Source organism: Gadus chalcogrammus, chromosome 7, assembly GCF_026213295.1.
Source record: "Gadus chalcogrammus isolate NIFS_2021 chromosome 7, NIFS_Gcha_1.0, whole genome shotgun sequence".
In the NCBI taxonomy this organism is placed as follows: domain Eukaryota; kingdom Metazoa; phylum Chordata; class Actinopteri; order Gadiformes; family Gadidae; genus Gadus; species Gadus chalcogrammus.
Genome location: NC_079418.1, coordinates 868,487 through 895,570, shown reverse-complemented (window position 1 = coordinate 895,570; position 27,084 = coordinate 868,487). Strand labels below are relative to the sequence as shown.

The window sequence follows — 27,084 nt, the reverse complement described above, 5'->3', positions numbered from 1 at the left end:
GGGCAATATGTAAAGCGTCTTAGAGTACCATATTAAGCGCTATATCAATTTCATTCATTATTATTATTATTATTGCAGGTAATGAGAGGCGCAGTTTGGGTGCATCACTTAGGTGAGATCAGTGTACTGTGTACAGTGTACTACATATATGTTGTAGTGACTAGACCATGTGTTACCAAATGTCTGGGGGCACCCAGTATTGCTTTCATGGAAAATGGAATGCACCTTGCAGTCCATGCCAAGTTCAAAAATACATTCGGTGAGTATTGGAACTGTCAGGAGAATACCAATGTTTGACTGTAGATTGTAAACTGATAATGTTGAAATTATTCAGGAGAGCCTGTAGCCTTTGATACCCTTAGTTCAAAAGGGAAATACTGACCTGGATGTTTAAAGTATATAGTTTATATTTAATTTCAAAGAGATATTTTCTTTATTTATTTGCAGATATTTGACGACTGCATTATTTGTGTTTTAAAGGCAGCAGGTATAGGTCATACCATTTATCTTAGTCTTGATTCATTTTGCACATCTGTGCTGTCATAGTTGACAGCAAATGTAAAATAGCTACATCTTCATGTCGATATGCTTATTGTTTTCACTTTCAATTGTCACTTCTTGCCATTAAATTAAATTATGTTACCTTGTCACTTCCATTCCATTTTGGTGCTGATAATTTGAAACAGGAATGGTGTTTTACAGAACTTTTCATGTTCAGTGTAATTATCTTAATTATCTGGCTACTTACCCTGTAGATGCTGTTGACAGAGAATGAGGGTCATTCTCTGTCAACTCAACCAGTTTTGAAGCTTCAGATTTTGGTAGGATATCATTTTAAAGAACTAAAGTTGGTCCCCTGGTGCTATGCTGATTGTGGTTAGGAGAGGAAAGGTGCAACTGAATGTGAAAGGATGATAAATCACTCAATAGACCTCTGAACAATTTGTCCCCCTCACTTCTGAAATGTTGGCTGCGTCCTGGCACTAAAATACCTACTTACGTTTCAGACACGACTGAACAAGACGTACGTTAAACAGTATATATTTTTTAATAAGAAAAAACGTGAATGCAGATCCACCAGGGATGACGATAACATCAAATATATAGTTCTGTGTCATTTCGGGTACATTTATTCATCACACCTAATCAAGATACCTTTGATGAGATGTTTGTGTTATTAAAAACCTAAGGCCGCTTCCGGACTGTTACACGAATCCTAGCACAATAAGTTAGCATGGCGCTGCTATTGATTAGCCGGTTTAAAAGTAGCCTATTTACACTCTGCTAGCTGACAGTCGAGCTAGCTTGGTACTAGCGTCATCCTACACACCCAAATACCGTTTGTGTTACAAAATAGATCGGTTTTAAATACCGAACTCGACACAAATGAAAGATAAAAGTATGCAGAAATCCATTTGACCCGACAAATGCGAAATGAAACCGAAGAAAAATAAAGTTATTAAGAACCGCAACGCACCAACAGTGTACCCCCAGATAGAAATAACTACTCCATACATCATGCTTATTAACGGGTTCCACACAGACAGAACAAATGTACACCAGTTTCACCCAGATTACCCGAAAATATTTTCCTGATTATCAATAAATTTATCTGGATATTCTAATTGAGTGGGCCATTTCAACTGCTAATTTATTTATTTATCAATGTTTTTTCAACCTTTGCCGAAAAACCTAACTCATATTTATTCACTCCAATAAACTCCCGGTAACAGCGTCATCCTTTCATACCCAAGATGTATTTTGTTTACATCGGAGGATGACCTGGCACAAAAGGTTTGTTGCAAAACAACTTTAACGTTTAGGGTAGTGTCGGTGCCAACGTAAGGATTGTCATTTAGTTTTGGCCGACGTTTCTCCCGATGGTCAATCATTTTGGCATTCCCACGGTAATCTCCAAGGGCGACGTAAACACCACAACCTGATATGAACAGAACCCATGAGTTACCACGCCGAAACCGCCGTTCCCCGACGATTTCGAGGTTTCAGATACAAGTGCGTGTCGGCGAAGTGTCGTCGTCGTGGGCGACGATGTCTCAGTCATCGGCGGCGGCGACGGGGTCTTCCTGCGCGGCCCCCCCCCCCTCCTCCTCCTCCTCCTCCTCCTCTTCCTCGTTGGCCTGGGACTCCTCCTCCATGATGGGCACGATGAGGTTGTCCTTGGACATCAGGTTGTACTTCATGACGAAGCGCGTGAAGCGGTGGCACAGGAAAGTCTCGTTCTGAGGAGGAACGTTTTAGTAAAGTTAGTGATCCCATGGTTATCTTGTTAATGTACATGTACGTTTACATTGAGGGGGTTTATCAGACGCTTTGATCCAGAACGTCTTACAATCAGTCCATTTGTCAGAAGGAAGAAACAACGATATACCTCTGTGGGTACAGTGAGGATGTTCATAGAACCAAGTGCCAAGCACTAACCATCACTAGGTTAATCCATTCCCCGTAGACAACACAGATAGCTAGGGTAAGATGGTTCACTATGCCAAGTACTGTATTCAAGTGCCAGGACATACAATGCACAGTGCACACAAAGGTACACACACACACACGCACTATATTGGGTTCAGAGCCCCCGTCTGTACCTCGTAGGCGTCGAAGATCTCCCGGTGGTGGAAGTAAGCGTGGGAGAATATCCGGTAGATTCTCCGACACACGGAGCCCAGCTTGGCCACTGAAGACTCCTTGATGCTCACCCTGCCAAAGAATGAGCGTTAGGTTTTAGGGCTGGATTAGACCTGCCGTAGCACCAAGCGTTGCTGCAGCATTACGCGGCCAGAACACATGATAGTGGAGGTCTCCACTTGGGGCATCCACAGTTACATCAGATACGAAAATCCTGCAAAAGCACGAGGATCGCTTTCTCATGTAGATAAAAAAAATGGAGACGCTGGTGAGGAAGAACTGATCATTTTACTACTGTTAAAGGACAAATCCGGTGTAAAATGGATCTGGGATATGTTTAGGATAATAACGAGTTGGAATGTTCGTTTGTGAGCAAAAAAGCGCGTATAGACGCATTCTTAGGTTGGCTGTTTTTAGCCAATTCTACCAAAACGCAATAAACGATAGGGGCATGTGTTATGGTATACACTATTTTTAACCACTTAAAAGTCTCCAAGGGTCTTAACATATAAAACGAGGCATTGATAACTTTGTGTAAGTGTACAGATTGTTTATTAAAAAGGACATTTTATACACACAATACCATCAGTAGTTCACCCGTCGTCCCCATCTTGTTTTTAAGACTCATTGGCGAACAGAGATTGCGTGTGGTTGAAGGATGGCACAATCTGTGTTCGTCAATCTACTTATCGAGTCTTAAATACAAGATGGCGTCGATGGTTGAACTACTGATGGTATTGTGTATAAAATGTCCTTTTTATAAACAATAAAGTTGATTGCGTTTTGGTAGAATCGGCTAAAAACAGCCAACTGAAGAATGCGTCTATACGTGCTTTTTTGCTCCAAAACGAACATTCCAACTCGTTATCATACCAAACCTATCCCAAAACCATTTTACACCGGATTTACCCTTTAAGACGGCGACAGAAAGATGAATGGAATGAGTGCTTTGGTGGTCGCTCACACTAAACCACGCTGTGGGCGTGCATGAACCATGAACCAACCTGTCGGCGGCAGGCTGTAAACAGTGCCACGCTACGAGTCAGGGGTTGACATTAAGGTTTCAAAAGCACTTGCCCACCGGGCAAGTACAGGTCAGGTTAAACTTGCCCAAATGTGATGTTCACTTGCCCAAATTATAATCTGAATCTTGAACAGGCCTCTTTTTGCCAGGCACGCGGCCTGGTTTTGAGGGGGCTCAGAAAAATCCTCCTAGCTCAGACTGAAGCTGAATGTTATCTTCCACACATGTTGTGTTTAAAAAATAACAAACTTCCCTTTGTTTACTTATTTATCGAGCGTTCACATCGTGCCATGAAGTGATTTCAGTCCACCGTTGCAACCTATTAAAGCTATCGCCAAGTTATATGTAGACCTGCATGATTTCATGCAAATGTACTTAACTAATTGTCAGAGGTAGTAGCAAAGATATGTATTTTTTAACTTTCACGTTTCTTGTAGCTCTAACTGAATAATCACAATCACGTTTCTAGTAGTGTTGTCAGTCCCGATACTGGATTTTCTAACTTTGACACTATACCTGGAAAAATATTGATTTCTATACCATTTTCGATATCAGGGGAAAAGTTGTTTTCAGGAAAGAACATACCCAAAGTAAATAGAGTATATCTCCAGAACTGCAAGGGCGATAATGTCATCTTTGTGCCAAAAGAAAGATTGTTGTGCAAGTGAAATATTCAATGGGGATGATACTTGGTTAAAGTGAATAAAGCCATGGAACACAGCATAAGTGGAAGATAACATTTCCACCTGGAATAATTATCAGTTGGTCGTTATCATTTGGGAGCGATGTCTTGAGACACAAATAAAGGTAGATATCTTACAATTTTGACACTTGACACCTCTATTTAAATTTCAGGGCAAATATATTCGAATGCACCAAGCCAAACACTCGCAAATAAACATATGGCCACTAGATTGCGCTGAAGAATATTTTCTGATTGAAGGCAATTTACCTATTTCCTAAGAAACCTTCTCTTATTCATTGATTGAAAATACCATGTTTAGTTGCAAAATTTGGCCCAGACACTGGGTTATCTGTTTATGGTGGTTTTATTCGACCAGAATCAACTTTGTGGACAAAAATCACAAAGGTAATACTTCATTTTTGGTTGTTAAAAGAAAAGGGGACGTTTCTTCTTAAGTTGTTATTTGCGAGTTTTAGTCACAGAATGATATGGTTTGGACTGTTGGAATAAGTGGAGGCTCAGCTTTCATGTAATATATAGTTTGTGAGGGTCCAATTTCGTGAAAAAGATCGCTATTGCTGTGCATGTGCACAGTTATGAAACCCAAAACCGTGTTCTTGCATATGACCTTGGTAATTTGCCTCAATCCTAAGTACTTCCAAACTGCACTCCTCCATCACTACTCCATTTTCCTTCTACCTAAACCGTTCGCGGAGGCGCTGCACTTGCGATGCTAGCTTTGTAGGCTAACCTTTAGCCAACACTTTCGAATCACGGCCAGAGAACGCACTGCGAGTGACAGAAGGCGGGGCTATATTCGCACTGAAGCGAAGCGTGTCTGTTAACTCGCTTTCCGAGAGAAGAGAAGACGGCGCGCTGATCAATTGCAAATACTTATATTTTGTGTTATTTTGCGGCAAACAAGGTTGTTCTGCAGTTTCTAAAAACATTTGAATAAATAGCCTTTATATTAACATCCACCCAAAATCCACTTGCCCGTTCGGGCAACCAGAAATCAATCTCAACTTGCCCAAATATGACTTTTGGTTGCCCCGGGCAAGCGGGCAACCGTTAATGTCGAGGCCTGCGAGTGACGTATTAATCGTGCGACTCAACGAATCGATGACCAAATTCGTTGCAAACGCTTTTAGCAATCGACATTCAGACACACATTCAGACCACATTCACTCAATCACCCATTCAGACACAAATTCACCCATTCAGGGTGGGGCGTCTCGCTCAGGGACACCTCCACACTCAGCGAGGGGGAGCCGGGGCTGTGATTACCTGCTAGGGAAGTACTTGTTGCTGTTCAGGAGGCAGGCTGCGCCGTCCAGAGTATGTCTGGTGTAGTCGATGGCTGGGCACTGGGGGGGGGGGGATACAATGGTACGCAAATGTTTAGATAAATGACTTTAAATGACTCAAGATGTCCACTGTGAAGGACATCATAAGGGGTACCTCTTTTGGGGGAGAAACACACACACAAAACCGCAAACACAGAGAAACACACACACACACAGACACACAAAACCGCAAACACACAGAGAGAAACACACACACAGACATGCACACACAAAACCGCAAACACACAGAGAAACACACACACAGACACACAAAACCGCAAACACACAGAGAAACACACACAGACACACACAAAACTGCAAACACACAGAAACACACACACAGACACACAAAACTGCAAACACACAGAAACACACACACAGACACAAGACCGCAAACACACACACACACACACAAAACCGCAAACACACAGAGAAACACACACACTCACACACAGACAGACACACTCTCACACAGACTTCAGAATAGACCCTAACCCTCATTAATCTAACGGTGGTGGAGGCCTCTTCAGGGTACTAAGGGGTACCTCTTTGGGGGCCATCATTAATCTAACAGTGGTGGAGGCCTCTTCAGGGTACTAAGGGGTACCTCTTTGGGGGCCATCATTAAACTAAAGGTGGTGGAGGCCTCTTCAGGGTACTAAGGGGTACCTCTTTGGGGGCCATCATTAATCTAACAGTGGTGGAGGCCTCTTCAGGGTACTAAGGGGGACCTCTTTGGGGGCCATCATTAATCTAAGGTGGTGGAGACCTCTTTGGGGGCCATCATTAATCTAAGGTGGTGGAGGCCTCTTCAGGGTACTAAGGGGTACCTCTTTGGGGGCCATCATTAATCTAAAGGTGGTGGAGGCCTCTTCAGGGTACTAAGGGGTACCACTTTGGGGGCCATCTTTAATCTAACAGTGGTGGAGGCCTCTTCAGGGCACTAAGGGGGACCTCTTTGGGGGCCATCATTAATCTAAGGTGGTGGAGGCCTCTTCAGGGCACTAAGGGGTACCTCTTTGGGGGTCTTGTGCGCCGCGCAGAGGAAGATCCACTGCTCCGTGGCGGTCATCTGGGTGCACGTGTCTGGGTGGCACTCCCCCTGGTGGCCAGAGAGAGAACAGCGCGTCAGAATGAGCTCCTCCATGTTAGCGTTGGGTGCGGGGTCTGCTCCACCTGGAGACCTTTCAATGCCATCGTCTCCTTCCCCATACCGCCGGCTGTACTTCAGTACTCTGCCAATACATATACACATATATGCCAGAACAAATAGACTCAGAAACAGCTTCTTTCCTAAAGCTGTCACCATACTGAACTCAGTTCTGCACTGATGTTTTTTTGTCTGTTGGTAGTCTTTACGGTGTATTTAAGTTTTACTGTGTATTTTAATTTTTTATTTATTTATTTTATTTATATTATATATTGCTTTTGTAATTATTATATATTTATATTCGATTAAATGTGTGCATGTATGGAGCTGCTCATTGAATTTCGTTGTACTTGTACAATGACAATAAAGCTTTCTATTCTATTCTATACCGAGCACATACCGCTACAGAATAGACCATTTTCTTTCCAGAACTAGATCAATTCTATTTATAATCTTTAATTTGAATAATACTTTTGTATTCTTTTAGTTGCGTTTGGTGTTTGGTCGGAGATTTTTCCCATTCTGACCATCCGTGCCCGACCTCTAACGAACGCAGCGTCAGTTATTAAATGAGCTAGTCATGTGATCGGAGCATAGACCTGCTCGCCCCTACCCGCTGCCGTTTTATAATGCAGTATCAGAGGTAATGCCGATACTGTGTGTGGTCACGAAACAACTCTACCCACGGTGTAATCGGGTAGGACATTGATCAGCATCATCAGGTTGGAATTGTGGAAACACAGACTTTCATCTTACTACTATAATAGCAGGCCTGTCGCACCAGTTACTCAAGTTACTCAAGCAGACTGCAGCCCACACACACAGCACGCGCGAACGCATAAATACACCGCAAGCGCGCACATACACACCGCATACACACACCGCACACACACGCACATGCGCACGAATACACACACACACACACACACCGCACGTCAAGACAAAGGCAACGACACATACACGGAAGTGCACACACCAGCCTATCAACACAGAAGTGACGTGATTCTTAAAAAGGGACAGTGTCCCTATAACACAGAACGAAAAAATTTCAATGAGACAGTATGCTGAATTATGTCTATAGAGTCCATCACAAGACTACACTTTGTTGCTCAAATGTAATATTAGGGCACACTCACACTGGGCCATCTGTACCGTGCCCAAGTCCGTTTGACACCTCTGAGCCCCTAAAGTCTAGATCGTTTGCCTAGTGTGAGCACGCCAACCGTACTCGAGTACAGTTCAAATCTGTGGCCTGAGCACACTTCGGCTACTGAGCCGACACACGCACACGCACGGCTACGCAACCTGAGCTGGATGACGTGTAGTCCATGCGACCCTTCTACCCCGCATGCAAGAATAAGTCTGAGTGTAGGCTACAAATGCAATTAACTATTTACAAGGGCAAAATCATATTCTTTATTTTGCTCTACATGATCAGCAGCTCGAGGAACTGTACTCAGGCCAAGTTGAGATTGCCTAGTGTGAGCCCAGGCCAGCGCACAGGGGGGGGGGGGGGGGGGGGGGGGGGCAATCGTTCTTGAGCACGGAACATATGTGAAATGGACTTGGGCACAGTACAGAAGGCCTGGTGTGAGTGCGCCCTTACTCTCCTGAATATACTACCCCGAGGTAGTATTTTTTTTCTGTAGGAAATGTGAATTACCTTGTATTTGAAAGAGGAGAAAGTCTCACACCACTTCAGTGGGCGTGTTGTTGACGCTTCTGTATGTCATTGAGTGGCCCCCTGAATGATAATCAGCCTGTTGCCTTTTGTTCACTGAATGGTTCAAAAATATTTAAATGTTGGCACTGCTTTTAAGAGTCATTTGTGGTGAATGAATGTTATACGTTGTAACATTATAGGCAAAATGTTATTATATTATGCACTCAGAAATGTGTTACATCATCGACTGGGCTTTCCAAATTATTGCTATGGGTTTAATTACAACTAGGGGTCTAGCGTGTGCGAAAACTCTAGTCATAATACTAATAATAATAAATGTTATTTATAAGGCACATTACAGCAAACAAATGATCTCAAAGTGCTACATTGCACAAGAGGAAAGGCCAGAAACTAGGGATGTCCCGATCGGGCCCGATACTGGGTTTTTAAGGTAGATCGGGATCGGCCGATCTCATTAAATTTCATGACACACACACACACACACACACACACACACACACACACACACACACACACACACACACACACACACACACACACACACACACACACACACACACACACACACACACACACACACACACGTGTGGAAATTGCGTTGAATGAGAGATATAATTTCGCACGTTGAGCACACAGTTGTGTGACTCGTTTATTGAGTTAGAGAAACCAGGAAATCAAAACGTGCTGCAAGTAAACTAATCCTGCATCGGGCTGTGACGTCATGAGACGCTCGTAATCCTTAAAGGGACAGTGGAACAACACAACAAAATACTGTAGGTGAATTATGTTACACTCACTACACACCACACACCACAAACCACACACCACACACACACACACACACCACACACACTAGTGGTGGGCCGTTGTCGGCGTTGACGCGAAACTATTTTCAAACACTTCCTTTTTCGGACCCATCACGTGACTGAACTAACCAACCAGAAGCTAGAATTAAGACTGAGGTAAACGTGAGGGAATCAGAGAGGCAGATTCAACAGAATATCCTGACTGTTAAATATGTAAATATGTAAGTAATAATTGTGTGACATAAATATGTAAATGATTAACTGACTAAACATTGTAAGTACATTTCTAGAAAAATTAACTCCAATATAAATTATATTAATTTATTCTACAACTTTCAAATATTTAACTTTTAAACCTTACATGATTATGGATTATTCCACGGCTCTTCTCAATGCTGGCTGAACAATCTATCCCAAGGTCAGAGAATCCTCTACACTACTGGCGGGCACATGCTACACAGCGACCCGCACTGGCTGATACAGCCACAAAGTTTTCTTGTGCACCTTGTACATCAGTGGACAGTGAGAGACTGTTTAGTGCAGTGCGAATGTCCTTGATGAGAAAAGGAACCGGTTGTCAGCCGAGATGGTGCAGATGTTGGTTTTCATTAAACAAAACCTGCACTGAACTGAAGAAGTCAGTGCAGTAGATTAAGATGGAGGAAATAAGAAGCTCTATTACACTATTATTACCCACCCACATTGTAAAAAATAATAAGCTTACTTGAAAAAAGGGTGGAAACTTGTTGCCTCAAATAAGTTAAGTAACCAAAACTTTACTTAATGTTATGTTTACAAGTAATGCTTATGTTATGTTATGTTAACGTGAGAGAATAAAATGTATTGAGCGCAGCTTGGATGCCTGTCTATTTCTTAATGTACAGGAAATTAAATGTTGTTTGTCAACACAAAAAGTGATAACGGAAATCAGTATTGAAAATCCAGTATCGGGAAATATCGGGATCGGATCGGGAAATATCGGGATCGGATCGGGAGCAACATGAAAATATCGGAATCGGATCGGGAGCTAAAAAATGAGATCGGGACATCTCTAGCAGAAACATCATGAAAACAACTAAAACTAAAGGCAGAGAGAGGCTGCATATACCAAAACAAAAACCTGGGCACAGAGAGGCTACGTAAACGAGAATAAGGTTTAAAATAGCAGTTTAGCCAAAGGCTTTCCTAAAAGCCTTTATTTATATAAACCGCAGTCTGTGGTGCTCTTAGATGGTCGGGTCGCCCATATGTACAACATACAAACATCAAACTGAAGTGTACCTGTAGTTTGACCGCCAGTCCATTAAGCTCCAAGCAGAACTGCCTGAAAACACAAATGTTTTATGGTTACAGTATGTTGTCGTTTTGTCACGATAAAGCCTCAGGTTTTCACAAAGGAGTCCACAGGCATTTGAAGCACCTCTCTTGACATTTCTACTGGGATTCAGGGACAGATTTGCACAAGCAAGTATTCAGGGATTTTCGTACAGTGAAACAAATACCAAATAAGGAGGAACAATCACAAATTAATGCAGGCTTTCATGAATCGGAAGGTAAATACTACTGTGTCGTAAGTTGTGGACTAGTCAATTGATCAGTTAACTGGTTATAGACCAGTTTTGTGAATGGGGTTTTGTTTGGTAAAGCATAAAATATATATGAGTTAATCAAATGGCCATTCACTCATAACAATGCAACTTTTTGCCCTTTTATACAATCAATAAATAGATCCATGAATTAACGTATAGAATAAAAATAAGCTTTCTCAGATCAAGTGGGGATTACCAACCGTTTAATTACTTCAGCAGCCCAATGTGGACTGAAAATAAATAATACAATTATAATTTTTATTAGTGCTGCTGTCAGTTTAACGTGCTATTAACGGCGTTAACGCAAACCAATTTTAACAGCGTTAATTTTTTTATCGCACGACTAACGCTCTTTTTGCTTGGCAAACAATGTTGTTTTTTCACCTGCTGTCTAGCAACAACTAGTCACGTTAGAAAAACTACAACACCAAACCGGATCTAGCTACAGAGGAAACAAAATAACAAGCAGGCCGCAAAAACTTGTTGGGGCAAGCAAGGATGCGGAGCGGATGTTTGTGTTTGTGTGTCACTCTGTTCGAGAGTTCAATGCGGTTACATCTTTCTGACAAGGCCCACCTGGGCTGTACCACTTCGGGAGGGGCCGATTAGTTACTCCCCTCTAGACAATATCGACTTGGTTGCGACGTTGACAGTTTGTTAGTGTTGCGTCTGTTGTGTTGAGCGAGTGAGAGGTTGCGGGAGCACAGCTCAGGCTGCTGGACGGCGCTGCAAGGAACTTTTATAAACGCAACATTGTTATCCCGCAGTGATCAGCCTGACCGCGCCGGAATGTTAACGGCCCACCGGGAATACTCCCGATTACCACTCCGCCACTCTTGTGTGTGTGTGTGTGTGTGTGTGTGTGTTGGAAATTAACACCCGCCAGCCGCCGGTAGGGCTGGGCGATATATCGATATTTAAAATATATCGATATTTTTTCAAACGCGATATGAAACGAGACCATATCGTCAATATCGATATAATTGAATTTGCGTTGAAATTACAGCACATTTGTTCCAAACAACACCAGTTTCGAACCGCGCCTGCCGCCTGCTATTTCGTAACTCTGCATATGTCTCTCCAGCTCTGCCTCCGGCTCACACACACAGTCTCTGCCTGCCCCCACCCCCCCCCCCCCCCCCCCCCCTCCACTGACTCACGTCACTTTTTGAAACATGAGCCGTGTTCGAAATCGTTCACTATTCATTGGGTATTTTAAGTGCACTATATTTTATTGTGCATTAAATTAACCACTGAGAATTCGAACACCACTACAAAATGGCGAGCACCCTATATAGTGCACTATATCTGTGATAGGGAACGATTTCGAACACAGCCATGGAGTCCGCCTGCGCATAGCAGCTCCGAGGTGCTTGTTTGCAAGCGAAAGACCAACGGCTCCATAGTATGGAAATGGTTTTGATATAAGTTGTCTGACGAATTACAAAATCACGTAATTTGTGGAGTGTGCTTAAAAACTGTCGCAACCAAAGGGTTGCAATTCTGTCCATAATATTCCGGAGGTGCACACAGCTTGTGGCCGTGATATTATATATTATAATGTTCTCAAATACGAGGCGGAGGCAGTGTCTAGTCCACGGTTTATTCAACCATCAAACTGTATTCAATTCTGAACGGTAGGAATAGTAATTGTAAATCGAAACGGTAGGTAGGTATAGTAATAACGGTAACTCCACAGTAAGTTCAAGGTTTCTCACTCCGCGCGACCCAAACATAAAACATTAAGGGGTCCCATGCCATGAAAATCTCACTTTATGAGGTTTTCTAACATAAATATGAGTTCCCCTAGCCTGCCTATGGTCCCCCAGTGGCTAAAACCTGCGTTTGGTGTAAAACGAGCATTAGCTGTTCTGCTCGCCTTTGAAAAAAGGCGAGCAGAACCCCCCCCCCCTTCGACAAATATCGATATTTATCTTATATCGATATTCTGCTTGAAGATATTGAGATATGACTTTTGGTCCATATTGCCCAGCCCTAGTGTCGGGTAATACTTTCCAGTCAGGTCCGTTCAAATTTGCATATTTAAAACATTTGTTATACGGCGCTGCACAGTTCCACAACCATTATTGTCAACATCCGGCCCCCTTCTTCTTCTACGCCTCTTTTTCTGAACTGCGACTGTCAACATCCTGGATAATATACCAGTAACGGCTCTCAAGTCCACGCATTTGACGTGAGACTAGGGCTGGGCGATTTGGCCTAAAAATAAAATCTCGATTTTTTCTAACTAATGGACGATTTTCGATTTAAACCTCGATTTATTTTTTCTGTTTTTCTCTAAACAAATTCCATTGAAACCCATGTACGTGTGTGGCGCTTATGGGGTGTCGCACCACACTCACCAACGCAGGGGTCTACAACCCGCTGATTTAAGAGTATCACGATTATCAACAATCATGGAAAGCTGAGTAGGTTTATCAGTTTTAATAACAGTATGAACAAATAGAACACAAAAATGACAAGTTGTCCTTTGTATATCTATAGTAGCAATAGCACATGCTAAACAAGGACAACATCTACTCAGAATAATTGAATGAACTGTTTACATCCATGGCTAACCAGTGCATGAGAAGGAGATGACAGGAGACTAATGTTTCACTCTTTCAATTGCTCTAATTTGAGCTCTTACTGTTGTTATCTAACATACCATACAGTAATTTAATTGTGTAAAAGTGTGAAATTACTGCCCCTTAAAAATGACCATGAATTAGCTATACTCTCATTTGCATAGTGATTAACATTATGAATTTAAATTGTGTATACCAACTGTATGTTGGCTGACATTTACCTATAACTTTTTTTCCCTCCACTCTAACCAAGGATGCCTGTTTTTAAATTCCCTAGCCTGACACCCAGTCTGAAAGGCTGGCCAGGGGTCCTCATCTAAAAGTAACAAGGAGATATAAAGTGGGATTAAAACATTGTCTTCTGTTGACTACTTATTATGTGGTTTACACATTAATATGGGAGGACTGGACACACACACACACACACGCACGCACGCACGCACGCACGCACGCACGCACGCACGCACGCACGCACGCACGCACGCACACACACGCGAGAAGGAGGGGCTCGGCCCGCTAACTAACGTGCAGAGATGCAGGGGCAGCTTCGCGCTTCGTAACAGAGACAGGGCAGAGCGCGAGCGCGCAGCGGGAATTTTATGAATGGTGAATGTAGGAGATAACTTCCCCTGCTTAAAGTATTTTATTGCAGTTATACCAAACCGATATTTCCGAAAAATAAACACAGAAGTGAAAGATCTGTCACAAGACGATTGATACGTATCCGTGCACATTTTTAAGTGGGTATACGCAAATCCTGGTGCGTTCCTAGTGGGTATACGGCGTATACCTGCGTATCACGTAGACTACACCACTGCTTGTAACTAAGAGAACACACATGTGAGTTGTTGATCACAAATTATTTGTATACATAACGTCATCTTTGCAAAAGACGTTTAACTGAAAAGTGTTTCAATCGACCCGGCTCTCCCCCAAGTCTGTCGGGGGCGAGGTGAATGTGATTGCAGTAGGCTGAGTTTTGCGCGCGTTCTGGAAAGTGAGAGAGGAGGCTACTACGGAGTCTATTCAGCAAAACAAATCGGAAGAGTCTAGAACTGTTTTTAAATCGCGATTTTTCGGTTCAGCCATTTCACAAACCGTAGGAAAGAAAAAATGCAAATTAATCGATTAAACCGAAAAAATCGCCCAGCCCTACGTGAGACACACGCAATTCATCCCATGCACACGCTCACACCCTATCCTGGAAATTACCAGGATAGCGCCCACCAATTTGGGCTGCTATTTAACATGTAGGAATCAACACTTTTAAAAAATGTGTGTTTGAATTTCAAAATCGTCCGGGATTTTATTAAAGCCTCATACATGTTCAAATTGAATTTTGCGTTGCGTTTCTCTGGGTCATTCACAAACTAGTTAGGATACGCCCTCCTCTACTCAGTTCTGTTCGCTTTGCATTGGTGGAAGTGAGTAGGGGGAGTGGTTATGTAGAGCCTTCAGATTGGACGGTTTGACTTACTCAGTTACCGTCGTGTTTTGTATTTATTTTTTTACCATTATTGTTTTATAGGCAATAATGACAAACATTAACACATTTCTCCTACAGGGGATTGATAACATTCTATCTGTTGAACAGAAAGAAACACTTGGTCATACTTTACACACATTGCCACAGCATTGGCCTACTGAATGCCACCGATATATTTTCAGCATTGGACTGAATGCCACATAAATATATAATTATGTTTTTGCACATTTGCAACGTTTAAAAGTTCAAGGTATAAAGTTCAAGTATATATGCCTCTACTTGTATTGCTTAAGCCAATAGCCTTTTGAGGCAGTGTTTTTTTCTGAATATTAGTGTTAAGGGCCAATAATGCTTACTATCATACGTTAGTTACCCTGTCTTTGGACACATTTCTATGCAGTCACATGTAAATATAAAAAAACAAATGGTCCTATTGACTTATGATGGTGTAGCCATGCATGTTGTTTTATTGTTAATATGTCAATTTGTTTTTTATTGAAAAACTTTGTAGAGATGAATTATCCCCAAACTTGTCATCGTAACACCTTTGACATAAACATGACTTAACATGGCAGATACCTGTGTATTGTTTATCATATGCGGTAAGATTGTAACATTTTCAACTCAGTTCCTTGGTAGCATCTACTTACAGTAAAAATCAGTTCTGATGGAAAAAAAAAAATTATGTACGCATATATTAAAAAAATATATAGCGTATAAAAAGTGTCTGGTAAAAAAGATGAGTGGCTGGAAGATTTTTAAATCTACCTGCCACAGTGGCTGGTGGGCAAAAAAGTTAATTTTTATCTCTGGGGTGGGTGTGTGTGTGTGTGTGTGTGTGTGTGCGTGCGTGCGTGCGTGTGCGTGTGCGTGTGCGTGTGTCGAAACTCGGTTCTATCAAGGACCCGGTTCCACTTTTTTCAAAACCCGAAAATCATTAACGTTTGGGCTAATCAATACCACTAATTTATTATTTTTTTGTCCCGTAGGTCCTGTAACGTAATGTTGTGTCCCTCGAGTCGCGTCACGGCAAACATGTATTACAAGTAAAACAAGTGAAGTCTGGCGGTTAATTTTGCGAAGATGGCTGAAAAGGGCGAAAATCATTTATTGTAAAGGGGGGAACACAACCTCAATGGCCAAGCACATTAGCATTGTGCATCAAATAAAGGCCAAATGCAGTACCTTCGACTGTCTCCTCCGTCTCCTGTCGCACCACAGACGGGGCTGTCTTAATCATCCCCTCAAAGTACGAACGGTAATCGCACACACAGACATTGTCGCTGGTCCCGTCAGTTAAAAATAGTAATCCAATCGTGAAAACGGTGTTGTAATCGGAAGCATACCAGCTAGTTATCTTAAAAAGTAAATAGAGTTTCAGATGTGCTGCGTGATGTGTTGAGGTTGGCTCAGTAAAACGACGGTTACCATTCATGATGCGTTCAAATGTAACAGAGAAACGGTAAATGAAGTAGAGTAATACTGTATTACTCATGTTTTTGTATTACTAATACAATTGTATAGTGCTCTAATCATTTTAGTATATATAATTAAAACTACTGATGTCAATATTCATTAAGAATTACAAATATCATTTAAAATACAATTATTTATTTCCTAAATATTTTCCTCATCACTAAAAAAACGTCGTATTTCCACCAATTAATAGAAAAGTATCGATAGTGGTATCGATAAAGACTCGGATCGTTAAGGAGTATCGAAAATGGTATCGATATCAATAAATATTAATGATCCCTGTGTGTGTGTGTGTGTGTGTGTGTGTGTGTGTGTGTGTGTGTGTGTGTGTGTGTGTGTGTGTGTGTGTCAGGGGTTAAAATTAACTTTTCTTCCCCACCGTTTTACATTTTGAGTTGTTGCCTACTGATAATATATTAAAACACAATACATTATTTCACTGAAATAATATATTTATTTCCAGATGACAAGCAACACCCTCAGTCGCAGAACTGTGGTCTACGTGACCACAGTTTTGCGACTGTGGTCGCAGAGCAGCAGGCTCTCGCACTGCTTGCTGCTCAAGCAGCGCGAGACTGCCTAATATGCCATCTTATGCACGCCTTTTTCGCGGCACGGTCCGCACGTTTACACTGCCCGAGGTAAATTGCCTGCTTGAGCTAGAACCCCAATTGACCCTCCCAGACACTGCACACATTGGTGGTTTATTGGGTTTCATTCTGATGTAAATGCGACGGTTCCGCGGTTCAAAGGGGGGTGCTTGGGTAGAGGTGATGATGCGCTGTCTCCAAAGAGACAACGTAGCATGTCATCATGAGCAGTTCTAACTGAAAAGAAAGGAATCCGCGAGCTGCTGATCATGTAAGAGAAGGTGATGCAGTCGCATTAAAAAAAGACGTTGAAAGATGATGCGATCTACGAGAGAGACCAGAGGAACTTGTAAATAGTTAATCGCGCTTGTAGCCTACACTCAAGAGACGTGAACTCATTCTTGCATGCGGGTGTCTTCATTCATAAAAACATTCGGGAGCAGAGTCTCCCATATATAGAACAATGTGTGAGCAGCGCCACAAAATCAACACCGAGTGCCAAAAATTGATTCTGATATATATATATATATTTTTTTTAAGCGATTTTGAAATATAAATATCGTTCCGTTCATTCATCTCCGCGTAGCACTCTATCTCCCTGTCACTCGTTCACACACGCACAGAGACAAGTGCGCACACAGAGACAAGCGCGCATACATGCCAATGGTGCGCGGGTACACTACCACTTATTGGATGAACCTGCGTATCATACATGCACTTACAGCGGAATCGCCCGCTCCTCTCAATGCGCCTACAAAGGCAAACCCGAAGCAGCGGGATATGTATGGGATAATGCATAGAACGCCGGTAATTATCGGGAAAAAATAAGCCCAGACAGGGCGAAACTTGCTACGCCCTGAATGGGCTTATTTTCAATCATGACTGGCGATGTTCTCTACATTATCCCACTTATGAAACGGCTACTTGCCAGAACGAAAAAATAACTTCACATGGTGTGTCTTTTTTACAATTGATTTGATACCAGCATTCGTAGTGTTGATCAGCAGAGAAATAGTCCGCCAAAGACGATGACGTCGCTTAGCAACCAAAGACGCTGGGGTTGAAAAGTTACCGGTACTTGCGGAGTGATACCAAAGACGTCATTAGAGGCGAAAAATCTGTTGTTTTCCTTGACAGCGGCCAATTATACTCATGATTATACTTTGCAACAGTGAATTATCAAATATAATTCACCGCCGGAAGTTGTGAAGGGCCCATGCAAGTGAACGGAGCGTTCCATGGCATTGAGAAGACCCCTGTAATAATTGCGATTAATGTGAAATGCTATGTATAGATATAAATATATATATATGAAATTTATATATATGACGGTGTTAGACCCCCAGGCCGTTCTGCCGGCGATTTTAATTCGCTCTGCAGCAGAGGCTGGAGATCGGGAATATCGGGAGGTCTCCCGGTGGGCCGGTCCACTTTGAAAATGATTCAGAGGTCTAGACTCCGTGCGCAGCCCCGCCTTCTCCAGTGAACCAAGAAAGCCCGCGCCATGACGAACGGGGGATTTTACCCCCTCTGACTCACAACACAACACAACAAGAACTCTGAACAACACAAACGCGAGCGCGCCAGCCAATTGAACGAAGCGCAGTCCTTTTTCCATTAAATAAGAATTTTCCACCGACCGCAAACACGTTCTGGTTCGCAGAAAGTGTTGAAAACTTAAACAAAAAAATTTAGTCAGTGCCCACAAAATTCTCTTCGTCTCGAGGTCGACCCGAGAGAGAATAAAAATCCTCCCGATGACAATTAATTACGTCCCCGGGACGACGGGACGTGGTTAATTTGAATCCCTGGTGTAGGCGTTAGTCGAGAGCCTGGTAATGTGTATACGCCTACGTACGGTAGGAATATTCATAGTGGTTTAAATAATAAATGTTATAGTATTTCCTGTCTTTGCTGAGCAAGAGTTTTGTTCGAAAGTTCAGTGATTGACACAAATTAAAGCCCGGGCTATTGAAGTTTTACGGTAGGCCTACCGCTGTCATGCACCTACCCGATGTCAAGTGGACCGGGTTAAATTCACAGCGGGTCTCTCTTCTGACTGTCCTTCTCAACACTCTCTGATCTCACTTAAAGGCTAGCAGCACGAAATCAAGGGATATTTAGAATAGAAAATAATGTGCGATTAATCGCGAGTTAACTATGATGAACTACGATTCAATATTTTAATGGCCTGACAGCACTCATTTTTATATTTGGCATGTGTTTGTGCTCTCCCTCCGTACCTGAGGTGTTCGTACTTCCACACCCCCTCGTCCTGGCCCTCCGGCGGCTCCAGGATCTTGTCGATGTTGGCACAGTCCGACCGGATGTTCTGCTGTATGTACTGGGAGGCAAACAGAGTCTGAGCGACCTAGCATAGCGGGAGAGGTGCTGGAATGCAGCCCTTTATGTTACATGTTATGCCTTAAGCTAATATTGTGTGTTTGTACATCCTAGCACTTAATGTACACACTTATTGTATGTTATACGTCCTCGCACTTAATGCACACACTTATGTATGTTTTTAATTCCTGGCACTTAATGGTTGGGTATGGGATTTGCGAAACGCCAACAGAAAATACACAACATAGTTAGCTAGCTCCAGTAGCTACCGCAGGATTAGGGATGCACCGATCCGATATTTGTATCGGTATCGGTACCGATATTGAAGACATTTCAAGATCGGGTATCGGTGACCAATGGGCCGATCCATATTTAAAAAAAAATATATATATATATATATATATATATATTTTTTTTTTACGTTTATGTACATACTTGAATCCTATTCCTACTACCTTGCTGCTTTGATAATTGAATTTCCCACGAAAATGTTCTCACGGGATTAATAAAAGTGTATCTATCTATCTATTGGCTGATCTATTCAGTTTCTATGCTGTGCGCTGTGAGTGACGTCATAAACAAGCAACACGCCGTGCGGAGCCTACAGTGATTGCAAAATGGAGCGAGCAAAAGGATCTGCTATCTGGAGCTATTTCACTTTACCTAAGCCAGCAAGCTCCACGGCTACATGCAACATATGCAAAGTAAATGTCCCGAGGGGTGGTACTAAACCTTCTAGCTTTAATACCACAAACCTTATAAAGCACCTCCAAAAATTCAAGTCTCATGATCCCAGTCTTTTCCCCTCAATGAAACTTACAGTTTGTAGCCATAATTTCGCGCTGTTTTTCTATATCGGTATCGGATCGGTATCGGCTGATACTAAACCTCAGATATCGCGGTATCGGTATCGGAGGTGAAAAAAGCGGATCGGTGCATCCCTACGCAGGATAACAACCAACAGAAACTTGCTCTGGGTCACGTGCTTTGAGTACGTGCGCGCGGGGGGAGGGGGAGTGCAGTACGACCGTTTGATTGACGTACTTACTGTCCAATGCAACTCGGTGGTTCTGGAAATCATTGGCTGGAGTTTTTCGAGCCCTGCCCGTTCCACAGATGATTGACTTGTTTAACCCATTTAGGCCTAAAACGCCTACTAAAAAAGGCCTTTTTATGCCTAAGAACTTTTCTGTAAACCCCCTCTCAAAACCTGAAGGTTTTCAGAACAATATTCAAAGTTTGTCAACGCCTAATAAAACCTTAATTTCTCAGGCTCTATAGCAGATAAAAACATGAGGTAAAAGGCATTTGAGAGATTAATTCTTTGGCTGTCAACTTGACTGACTTGCTTGACCATAAACTTAAACTGCATATTTTTAAAAAATCAATAGACATCAAAAACATCAAGAACATTTTGAAAATCAATACAGATCTGCTTCTATGTCATACTTTTGAGGTACCAAAGTGACAAGTGATAGACACTGAAACACAGATATAGAACAAAACAAAACAGAGGGTTACTTCTTCTTTACTTAATAATTTCAATTTGTATTAATGTTCATTTTCTTTGTTGTATTATTTTGATGGATCATATTATCATCATATTATTATCCATAATCATCCATTATTATCAGTGACTTGTGACATAACGTATTGTAATTAGTATCAGGATCAAATCATTATCATCAGACATGAATTATTATCGTAAGAATAATCTATAATTGTCATTTGTATTGTTTTTATGTATCATATTATTATTCAAATCATCCATTATTATCAGTGACTTGTGACATAACGTATTGTAATTAGTATCAGGATCAAATCATTATCATGTATCCCCATGGCCAGACACAGTCCCACGAACGTCTTCATTTCATGGATTGTGACGGGATCCCACTTGCTGTTCGAAGGCGTTGCACTCCGCGTTTGCTCAGCATAGAGGTTGGTTTGCGTTATAAGACGCATCCACATTTCTTCCGTGAAGATATGGGAGAATACCTGCACCGGTGTTATAACATCTGGCATTGGCAGCTCGATCTTTATGCCAGGTTGGCGATTGAATGGAATCTTTTCCCGCGAGTGAAAGTTGCCACTCTTCCACTCGTTCGCGAAGCCTTCAAACTCGCTCAAATCCTCTTCTTCCCCAAACATCGCTTGAATCCATTGCTCTCTTACCACGCGATCAGATGGTAAAATATTTTCTTCCAAATTATCTAATTCATCTAAGTTATCTAATTCAGTGTCTTCGATGTCACTAACTTCACTCGAATGTGTGATGTTCGATGCCATATTCGATCGCTTCGGCGATTTAAAGTTTAAACGTCCCACTGACTAAAACATGATCCACGTGTATTTCGACCAATAGAATGCTTCGCTATTAATTTAAAAAAAATCCCAAGCATCTCGTTCGCTCACCCCAAGAATATATCAACCAATCACAGTGAGTATAACTGGTCATTTGCCTTGAAAAAGACCGCATTGCTGAAAATGACACAGACGCGTTTCCCGGTCTCAATGGTAACTACGCAGAGATGCGTGTTCCGGTCTTAAAGGTAAATACACACGTATGCGTGATCCGGTCTGAATGGGTTAATGTTCATGTCAGTACTTCTAACTCAGTGGCTGTAAGTGGGTTATGATAAGGATTTCAAGTAATTTTGCAAAAATAGCCGAAAAAGAGAATTCCATACCCAACCTTTAATGTATGCACTTATTGTATGTTTGTACGTCCGGTCACTTAAAAACAGTACTTAGCGTGGTAGCATCTTATCCTAGCTGTCTTTGTTGTATACGGGGAAAGGGTTAACCTAGTGATGGTTAGTGCTTGGCATCTGGTTCTATGAACATCCTTACTGTACCCACAGAGATATATCGTTGTTTCTCTTTCTTCTGACAAATGGACTTATTGTAAGACGCTCTGGATAAAAGCGTCTGATAAACAGTCTAAATGTAAACGTTAATGTATGTTGCATGTCATGCAATATTGGATGCATGGGTGTGGAGGAAGGGTGATGTTTAGGGTGATGTTTAGGGTGGTGTTAAGGGTGGAGTTTATGGTGCTGGTTACCTGCTGCACAGCCAGGGTGCTGTCCATGTCTTCAAAGGACTCCTCCGGCCAGTTGTAGAAGTCCTGAAACCGGGGACAACAGAGCAGTGAGCGAACGCATCCTCCCAACCCACAACCAGGGGGTCACCTAGTTAACTAAACAACTAGTGATCCCATAGTTAGCTAGTGATCCCAGTGTTTCCCCCACGTTCACACAGCAGCGGTGCGCCGCCGCTGCTGAATTTTCTCCGCCACTGCAATAAAAATCCTTCTCCTAATTCTTTTTTTTTTTTTTACGTAGCTCCTTTTAGAAAATGTACAGCGCCGCGCGTAACGTCAATTGCGCAGCACGCAGCACATCGTCATGTAACCAACATCAAAGAAGAAAAATACACAGCGAGTATGGCAGTTGTTGGCAGTAGGCTACCCTACACGGTTGCAAAGTTACATTGATGCTAGCAGTAGCGAGTGAAGCGGAAGATGGAAGATCGAAGAAAGAAGGAAAGAGAGAGACAGACAGAGAGAGAGAGACAGACAGACAGACAGACAGACAGACAGACAGACAGACAGACAGACAGACAGACAGACAGACAGACAGACAGACAGACAGACAGACAGACAGACAGACAGACAGACAGACAGACAGACAGACAGACAGAGAGAAAGTAAGTTGCTAAAATGTGTCGCTACATGACCACCAGTGTTAAAAACCCTCTGAGCCCAATCATTTTATTGTATCGATAAACCGCAACCTCCGTGCCGTTTTTCCTCTAGTATTGTGTGTGTGTGTGTGTAGGCCTATGTGTGTGTGTGCGTTAGGGCCCGACCGATATTGATTTTTGAGTGCCGATGCCGATTATTTTCAGAGAAAAATTACGATTACGATTTAATCGGCCGATTAAAAAAAAAATATATATATATATATATATATTGATACCTTAAATATACTTTAAACACTTTTGACGAATATGTGAATTGAATGCAGAACCTTTGAGTGTTTTAGAATACATTTACAGTCAAAAATGAGTGTAATGTAAAATGTAAAATAAATAACTAACTCCCAATGTGCTGCGCTCGTGAGCAGTGACTAACACGTGCGTGCTGAGCAGTATGGTCTCACCGTTAGAGTCTACAGTATAACAAATTAACATGGCCTGGGACCTAAAGAAAAACAGGCACAACATGCTCAAACAACGCGGCTTGTGTACATTGGTGAGGTGAGCGAGCGTGCTTTCATGTTGTACGGTAAAATTCAATCTCCTCTTTTTTACTCCAGCTAAAGTTGTTAGTTAGCTAGGCGAGTAGGAGCGCAATCTGCAGGATACTAAGCGCAATAACATTTCTAAAAAATAAAATAAAATTAAAAAAAACGGTTGTGATCGGCGTCTTTTTGGCAGATGTAGATTATTTTCAAAAAGGCTATAATCGGCCGATTAAATCGGCAGGCCGATGAATCGGTCGGGCCCTAGGTGTTGTCGCTCTTTTTGGGATCACTCATAGCCTTTACACAAGCTTATATCCAGTCAGGAATTTATAGCCTAGGTATTTTCGGGAACTTTGAAAAATGAATCCATACTGTTAGATCCGATGTTGTTCTTTATTGCCATATAAAATCTGTTTTCATCGCGTATTTTAGATAGGGATTTATGCTAATCGCCTGTAAGCATGTGGTCATTAGCATAAATGCAGGGAAAAAACCTAAGGACATTTTTGAACAAAGTGTCTTATGTAAAAAAACAGTTATGCTTTGGGCATAGCAACTAGGGATGGGCATTTGAAGAAATTTCCTTGATCGAGCATCGCTAGAGTTATCGATCAATTATCGATTAATCATTAACTTTTTTCTAGGCTATATTGAAATTCCCGTTAGTAGAAAATGCAGCATGTTTTTATCAATGAAATCTTTATTCCAACAATAATGTATGGGCCAACATTAATACAATACAGTTAACTTGGAGACCTACAACTGTTTAACAGTTTTAAAATAATAAATACAGGCATTATAGGTTATAGGCCTATGCGGCGCTCGTAAAGTCCGAACAATGCGCCTACAGGCGCTCTTAAAGGTTTGGAAACGATTCAACAAGACTAAATCTGTAGCCTATTCCAATTACAATAAGTAGCCAACTTATCGGACAACAATAATCAAACAAAGGCAGTAGGCTAAAAGTGGGCATTAAACGGTATAACTGTTTTGAAAAAACGGGGGAAAAAAGGCCGACATATAATGCCTATAGGCTGCAGCCGGCGCGCGGAAAAGGCTCGCAACAAAAAGATGAGCCACCCATTTACAAACAATTGCATGAACTAGTCTATCTAAAAGCAATACCTTATTGAACATATATAAGGCTGAACTTGTTGCTAAAATATCACAGTTTTGGCAAACTGTAACGACTCCAAGAGGCACCAAGCCGAAAGAAAAGCGGAGCGAGAGACAACACATTAAGAAAAAAAAGAGCGACTCACATACGGTGGTGACTGTCCCTACTGTCCATAGCATAACTCCAGCCTACATATTTTTGTTTAGGAATATAAGCATGTTAACATGCTCGCGGGTCAGACGCGAACGCAGCCTTGTAATTGTCAGTCCAGCAGCAGAAAACACCCGCTCTGACGGGACCGAAGTTGCGGGGATGCAGAGGTATTGTCGCGCTAACTTTGACAGGAACCTTCTTCCATTCACTTTCCACCAGTCGGCAGGGTGGTATTTCTCCCACATAGTGATATTCAATTAAATGCTTCAAGACTCACAGTATGCAACACAACGTCCTTTTGATCGATAACAATATAAATTGATCGACGCATTTCTTAACGATCGATTATCGAGCATCGATTAATTATGCCCATCCCTAATAGCAACCATGTTTAGTGTTTAAGCATTAGGCAAAAATCTGTAAATAAATTGTGCAAATTATATTTGCGTTGTGGCATTTTTTGTTTAAATATTACTATACAAAAATATAAAAATCTGTAAATGAAGACACAAAAGGCAAAGTTACAACACCAATAATCCCATCTACAGTAATACACAGGAATGTTTGAATAGGATTTAAGTGCATATTCTCCTCTCAAAGTACACCAGATTCATGCATTCCAATGTATAGGGTACAAAAACATTTCGCCCCCCCGGACCCCCCTAGAGGGTTTCGGGGACCACACCACCGCTGCTGAAAAAAATCCTCCGGGAAACACTGGATCCCATAGTCTGTTAGTGATCCCATTAGTTAGTTGGTGATCCCATAGTTCGTTGGTGATCCCATAGTTCGTTGGTGATCCCATAGCTCGTTGGTGATCCCATAGTTCGTTGGTGATCCCATAGTTCGTTGGTGATCCCATAGTTAGTTGGTGATCCCATAGCTCGTTGGTGATCCCATAGCTCGTTGGTGATCCCATAGTTAGTTGGTGATCCCATAGTCAGCTAGTGATCCCATAGTCAGCTAGTGCTCCCACAGTTAGATAGTGATCCCACAGTTAGATAGTGATCCCACAGTTAGATAGTGATCCCATAGTTAGTCAGTGATCCCATAGTCAGCTAGTGATCCCATAGTCAGCTAGTGATCCCACAGTTAGTTAGTGATCCCAGTTAGATAGTGATCCCATAGTTAGATAGTGATCCCACAGTTAGATAGTGATCCCATAGTTTGTCAGTGATCCCATAGTTAGTCAGTGATCCCATAGTCAGCTAGTGATCCCATAGTCAGCTAGTGATCCCACAGTTAGTTAGTGATCCCAGTTAGATAGTGATCCCATAGTTAGATAGTGATCCCATAGTTAGTTGGTGATCCCATAGTTAGTTGGTGATCCCATAGTTAGTTGGTGATCCCATAGTTAGTTGGTGATCCCATAGTTAGTTAGTGATCCCATAGTCAGCTAGTGATCCCATAGTCAGCTAGTGATCCCATAGTCAGCTAGTGAACCCATAGTCAGCTAGTGAACCCATAGTCAGCTAGTGATCCAATAGTCAGCTAGTGATCCCATAGTTAGTTATTTATCCCATAGTCAGCTAGTGATCCCAGTTAGTTAGTGATCCCATAGTTAGCTAGTGATCCCATAGTTAGTTAGTGATCCCATAGTTAGCTAGTGATCCCATAGTCAGCTAGTGATCCCATAGTCAGCTAGTGATCCCATAGTTAGTTAGCGATCCCATAGTTAGATAGTGATCCCATAGTTAGCCGGTTTGCCTCAGTGGCTAGCGTTGTGCTAGTCTGGGGAATCAGCTGTCACCTGATGACAGCTGCACGGCTAAAGAGCTAGCTGGATCTAACGTGTTTATCTGAGGAGAACTGACCATGTACGGTTATATTGATTCAATAGTACGTTTTGGGGTAGTTTTGCGCGATAAATAATAGGTTTTCATTTCGAAAAACGGGTCTCAAGGAGAGGTCGTGTGTAACTTCAGGCTAGCACCGTTAGCATAAGAGCCAAGTCAACGGGATCCATGCCTCAGAACCCCGTTTACCCCCGGCCGCCACAGAGTTTAAACAACGGATTGTACCGGGTCTAGAGTGTCCCTCAAGCGGGGGTACTGGTCCCCTTACCGTGGCTTTGGTCCCCGGTCGGTTCCTCCTCAGGACTGCGGTTAGCTCCGCCATGACCATGTCTCCAGTCCAGAGGTAATATCGCGAGAC

At 42.2% G+C, this 27,084-nt stretch overlaps 1 protein-coding gene across 1 annotated transcript; it reads right to left on the bottom strand.

Moving 5' to 3' along the window:
* Positions 1-280: 280 nt before the first annotated feature.
* LOC130385463 (MOB-like protein phocein) lies at positions 281-27,084 on the bottom strand. The gene is made up of 8 exons (XM_056593969.1): positions 26,995-27,084; positions 22,478-22,540; positions 19,311-19,411; positions 10,620-10,662; positions 6,714-6,800; positions 5,640-5,719; positions 2,604-2,715; positions 281-2,240 (listed from the first exon to the last, which is right to left on the bottom strand). The coding sequence occupies exons 1-8, from the start codon at positions 27,052-27,054 to the stop codon at positions 2,055-2,057; spliced, it is 732 nt and encodes a 243-aa protein (XP_056449944.1). The 5' UTR covers positions 27,055-27,084; the 3' UTR covers positions 281-2,054.